General features: G+C 50.0%; 1 protein-coding gene across 1 annotated transcript; it reads left to right on the top strand.

Annotated features, from left to right (window-relative positions):
* Window positions 1–4,936: 4,936 nt before the first annotated feature.
* Window positions 4,937–5,574, top strand: GGI43DRAFT_291737 (uncharacterized protein). Its single transcript, XM_083201400.1, has one exon. The coding sequence runs from the start codon at window positions 5,043–5,045 to the stop codon at window positions 5,526–5,528; it is 486 nt and encodes a 161-aa protein (XP_083063380.1). The 5' UTR covers window positions 4,937–5,042; the 3' UTR covers window positions 5,529–5,574.
* The last annotated feature ends 426 nt before the right edge of the window (window positions 5,575–6,000 follow it).

The raw sequence follows: 6,000 nt of genomic DNA, 5'->3' as shown, positions 1-6,000 counted from the left end.
TTACGATGCCCCCCCCCCCCCCCCGTTTGCCGGCCCCGCTAGTAGAGAGACACAAAGGACGACCGATGCAACAGTAAATGCGGCAAGTCTGGCGCAAGCAGTTTAACGGACGAGATCGGGAAGCATCTCAGATGGACACTACAGGGGAAAAGTTAAAAAAGGTGCGTTATACGGAGGTGCTATTAGGTAGGTGCCTGTCAAAATCGAATGATGAAACGTTCTCTTTTCTTCTTCATTTACGCATATTACAGTAGATGAGGGGCCTCGAAGGCTATCTGGGTCTCGCATCGTGGACATTCTTGGCACATCATCAGAGTTATATTGTGACTGATCGATACTACTGCGAATGGCTGCCATCGGCATCACGTGTTACCAAAGACCGGAATTCCAAGCACGCCCGTCGTGACATTCCCAACGTAAATTGTATCTGTTACCCAAGCTGGCAATGTGAAAATTAATTATGTAAACGAGATTGAAAAAGCCGTCGAGCGTGTGCGTGTTCCAGGCCCTTGGCGGAGACCACGGGATTGCTTAATCTCCCCTCAAGCCACAAAGCGGAAAAAGTTGGCGCTGTGTAAATTGGCTTGTTTTTCTTTTCCAAGGTGTTTATAAGCTAATGGGTAGTGGCATTCATATATGGCATGGCTGTTCTCATTGTCACTTGGATGGAGCAAGCTACCGTAGCTACCTATCTGCCTGAGCAAATGCCATCTACCTGGGCAGAATAGACCTATGATGTACCGTTTACCTTCCCCTCTCTCATTTGATTTTTTGCCCTGGGCAGAGATATAGTATTAGAGAGCAAAAAAACGCCGCCACCACTACGGACATAATGGCTGCATGGCAATAACGGGCGTTCACTCATCATGTGAAGCTAGCAGGGAGAAGAGCCGAGAAGAGGATTTTCTATTTAAATCGTAAACCTTTTAGAGCTTCCTCTCGACAAAAAAAAAAAAAAAAAACTCTTTCCTCTCTAAATTAGATTTCGATGGATCGAATCAAACAAAGGGGGGTTCATTCGAGTTCCCGCCTTTGGAACAAGAGGGAGTGCTAGACGATGCAGGCAACCGGCCCTTCCCCTTGGAACTAGCAGGATGGGCGTTTCTGGGCTTCTTGGGGCTGTGACATCAAGGCGCCGGAGCCATCACCAGTTAGGATGCTCCGTATCGGGATACATACATGTCCGTGATAGATGGATGGCATCTCTTGGTTTGAAAAAAAGTGAACAGAAAAGGTTTTGTGGCATGGTAGCCCAGGACACGTCTCCTATTTTTTTTTTTTTTTTTTTTTTTTTTTTTTTTCGTGTTGTATTGCTGTTGGTCGTGATGCTACATGGAAAACGACTCAAGGGGGTTATTTGCAGCTGCGATGAGAAAATGGAATAATCAACATTGAGGTCATACCCCCCCGAGTCAATAATTCAGAGTTTGCTTGGGCGATTGCCACTAGACTGCCCGCCTGTCCATCCCATGCGGGGTGACTGCCGATCCGGGGTCGACAAGTGCATGATCTGTCAAAATCTGCGCATCTCTCTTTTGCGTTTTGTATGTACACGTACAGTACTCTGTAATGTATGAGAGGAAAGGAGAGAAATGGCTGCTTTGCCCGTCGGCTCCATAGTTTGCAGCGTTGCATCCCATCGTAGCACAATAGATTGCGGCGTTTTATCTTGTTGTCCCTTTTCTCCACCGTATAGAATGCGACGTACGAGTTTGCTCTCTTTGCAGCTTTAGTGAGAGAATCCCCGGCGCTGGGGGGGCCTGATGCCGGAGATTCGTGTGGAATACGACTCTGCGATGTTGTATCATACCCTCACACTCTTCTCACACAATACGGGTTCCTTTTTTGCTGGAGGTGTCGTCACGGAGTAATAGACGGCATCGCGGCAGTCATCTACTGTATTATTTCCACTAGAGATGCTGCAAGTATAGCTTTCGGGTCCGACATCTATGACTGCTCCTCGACGAATTTCGAGGCTGCCCATATAGGGTAATCCACTATCAAACTCACAGCTACTGACCTAGGTATCTATCCAGCTACATTTCATACCATTAAACTTCCAATGTTCGGTTATTTGCTTCAGCTCACTGTGGCTGGCTTATTCGCAATTCAAATTAAGTTAAGATTAAAATATATCTCGAAAGTGTATCTCACAGAAAATACACATTTCCATTATAGTTTTATACTTTATAGCAGGCTCTGGGTGCCGACATGGCTTAACGGGCTGGGATACTACTGCTAAGCCACTCGCCTAATCTTGCACAACCAACTGCTAAAAGATCACATCGCTACCATGCTAATTTGACCTCGTCTTACGTCATATCTTGTGAGACGAAGCCCATACATGAAACGATACAAACGAGAGAGAGAAGACGCAAAAGAGATGCCGCGCGGTACCTATTCTAGTAGGACACATTCGATATTCCAAATCTGAATCCGCCCAATATACCACTAGGTAGTAATTAGCTGGGCTCATCACCTAAGGCTCCGAGCGGAAAAGCGGCTGCACGTCCAAAGAAATCTCAATCATCAGTCAAGAAGAATCGCCATGACTAAACAAGATAAAAACCAGCTATGTATGACAAAACAAAACGGATAAAATAATCTAGCACTTATCGCTTTGCCACAACAAAATGTCACTCATCTTCTCTCGCAAGTTCCCCTACTAACAAGGGCTAATGCACTACATGATCACTTTGTACTAGCAGAAAGCGGGTAAACATGTCCCAGCCCCAGCCTAAAAGCGACGAGTTTTCAGTCTGTCTGCGTGTGTCGCCCATACTTACTGTACATCGACGCAACGCCTGCATAAGCGTATCGAGGGCGTATTGGTGACCATCGCAGCAATAGCGCAGTGTCTCAACCTGTTTTACAGCCGTGTCTCAAAAATTTTTGCCCTGCTTAAGCGCCTCTCTCTTAAATCGTTAATCTTGCTTTTGGTTTTCTGTATGTCAATGTCATTCGCTCTGCCGTCTCTCTCTCCCTTCCCCCCCTTTTCCCTAGCCAGGACACAAATGCGTACTCGTATATTCAGCTATTTAGCGGGCTCCATCAAGCCATGAGGTGATACTAGACATGCGCTCAACAAAGGTCGCTAATGCTGTCACTACCTCCGCTAGCAGCAGCCAGGTCTCCTCTACGGCGCGGTACTTACGGGAGCATGTACTCCGTAAGTGCCGCCATGTCAGCTGCAAGCTGCAAGCATCTGATTCCTGCAGCAGCTCGAGCACCACTTCGCTATACACCAAAACTGGCAATGACAGCGTAGATTACCAGCGGATGGCGGCCAAGAATGCTTAGCATATTCGCAAGGCAAGGGAAAAAGGCAGCCAAGCCTCCCTGTACTGTGTCCGAGCTGAGCTGCGACTGGGTACCCCCTGACCTTGCTAGCGGTCGTACAAGTACAAGGCGGTACCTCCGCCGCCTTGGCAGCCCGCATGACCATTTCCCCAGACCATCCCGCGGACAGGTACCTGCTAGTCAGGAGTACGCGGCGCCCCTCCGCAATAAAGACCCAGCGGTGTATTCCACTGTGTGGCGCACTGGACCATGGCACGAAAGAGGAAAGGAGAGGAAAAAATAAAAGAAGAGAAAAAAAATTCCAGCAGAACCCTTATTGGCTGCTCTTCCCCAGATTTTCTCCGCATCATAATTTGCGTCCCGTTCCTTTTTTTGCTTGAACGTACCACGCTCGAGTCAAGGCGCACTGCAGCTGGAAAACATGGCGTTTCTGGCGGCCCATGGTAGCGCAACAACAAGTCTGCTAGAATTTTCATCTTATTTGCATTTCTCTCGCCTCTCACCGGGGGTGAAACCATAGTCTGATGAGAAACCCATTAGGTGGCTAGCCTATTAGTCAGGCCCTTGTACCCGGGGCATCCCACTTCGTGTGACTGTGATAAAATGCCATGATACAGCCTTGATGCCGTATCTGCCGTGCTTGTAGCTGAGGAACCGGCCAATCTGATCTTTGGTATTCATATATTTCTCGGAGATACAAGTAGTTTGATCAAAATACTCGGGCATCTAAAACCTCCTACTGTATCGGCTGATTCGTCCTGTGTAAGCGCTGTAGGCTACCGAGAACGCAGTCCACAAAGTACGAGAGCTCTGCTAGTTCTCCTAGCTCTCACACGTGTGCCTTTTGCACTAACAAGATGTATCTATACAGAGACGAGACCTCTTACCATGGCCGTGTCAGGATGAGTCAACCGCATCCTCGCAGAGAACAAGTACTGGTACTATTGCTGGTACTATTGCTGGGACTGCCATCATCCACTCAAAGCCGAGGCAAGGCATCCTGGTGCTAGGAGTAGTATCTGGCGCTGAGAATACTGTGCCGCACCAACTCCGGCTTGCGGGCTGATGCTCTTTGAGGGGGCACCCAAGACCAAGACTACACTTTCCGCACCTACAAGAAGACTCTAAAAAAGCCACTCGGGCGGCCGAATGCAGCTAATTGGCCCTCAATATAACTGTAGTCCTTGGCCTTGAGCCACCAGTCCGCTCCAGCCAAGTTAACCGAAGGGCTGATGGCCTCGATAGCCTGAGGACTGCATTCACCGCTCCACTCTCGTCTGTGTCAGTCTTGTGTCCATGCCATGGACGTTCTGGGCCTCTTACACAGGACAAGGATCTGCGCGGCTGTGGGCGGTTTGGGACATCTGGCCAAAAAGGATGATGGCCGCTGACAAGCTGAGTGCCTGGATAACCACCATGGCCACCGAATTACTCGTAGTCAGATAGATTAGTAACTTGGACAGGTAAAGTAGGCAGGCATTTCGGAGTACGGCATGAGAAGTGTTGCCTTTGCTGTGTAGGAGCGTCATAGTGGTGGTGTGGCTGACGAGGGCCTGTATATGTCTCGAGTCCTCGCACCAACAACCATTCTATGCAGAGTGTCATGATGCCCAATCCATACATGTTGGGTGTGCGAAGCATGCGTTGCGCTCGTACTCGGACAAAATCAGCAGGCTCCCAGAGGCAGAGAGGCTGCACACCAACAGCTTGCGAACTTCGCTCTGTACGGACTACTACCGGCTATGTACTATCGTATTAGCGGCGTATCGAGGCGGCTCTCCCCCGCCTCAGGGAGGCAGAACGGGCCAATGTCTGGGCGCTGTTGGCGAGGCTTGCCGGGGGAGACCCAGCTTTCTTCTCTCGTCTTCTTTCTGTCTATTCCGTGCCTAGTATGGCAGTGCGTCTCCCGCAAAGAGAGTTGCTCAAGTCAAGGTTCCTTGGTCCGGTGGCAGGGGAGACGGAATTCCATTCCTCTGTGGCGTCGAGCGAGCCTCCCAACCGGGCATGGCGCCAGGCGAAGGAGGGTGGGAGAGCCCCAGCAGAGCAAGCGATTAGCGGCGAATGAGCTGCGTGCGGATACTCGCACAAAGGATGGAGTACGTGCCGAGTACTGGCGCTGCTCGTACCTTGCCTGTGTCTTGCCTTGGGGTCGGACGGAGGGTTTTTTTGGTGAGAGCGCCGACGAGGACATTGAGATTCACGCCAAGGTCGGCGCTGGCATTACGTAGATGTCCGATGAAGGAGCGCAAAAGGACAAGCAAGAGCTGCCTGTCCTGGTTGAGGCGAGTGCAAGCTAAACTACCTGCTGGGTCTCTAATATCACGTACATACCGAGTATCCGAAGCCTACCCCCTGTAGCCGTGCGCCGCGCCTTCTGGCGTGTAAAGCGAGTGGTTGAGATTTTCGTATGGCGGTATAAGTGAAGAGCCACAGCGGCCAAGTTGACGAATGATGCTGCTAGTGTCAGACTTTAGATGGGCAAACGAAGTGTAACACGTCTGTGCTGTACTGATACCGTACTATTTCGATACATGCCGCCTGCCTAGGAGTTGTCAACTCGACAACAGACGTGCCAAGTTTCACCTCTGGTTCCAGACTATCGGCGGCATCTCTACTAGTAGTAGCAGCAAATACCAACTTCAACCCAGAGGCCTGAAGCCTAACGCCTAAAAGAACAGCCACGGGCAGGCTCCAGGGCCC

The sequence above is a fragment of the Trichoderma evansii genome, assembly GCF_050947405.1.
Source record: "Trichoderma evansii strain SZMC 28006 chromosome Unknown GGI43scaffold_4, whole genome shotgun sequence".
Taxonomy (NCBI): Eukaryota; Fungi; Ascomycota; class Sordariomycetes; order Hypocreales; family Hypocreaceae; genus Trichoderma; species Trichoderma evansii.
Note: the sequence above shows the minus strand (reverse complement) of the source record. Positions and strands in the feature narration are given on the sequence as shown.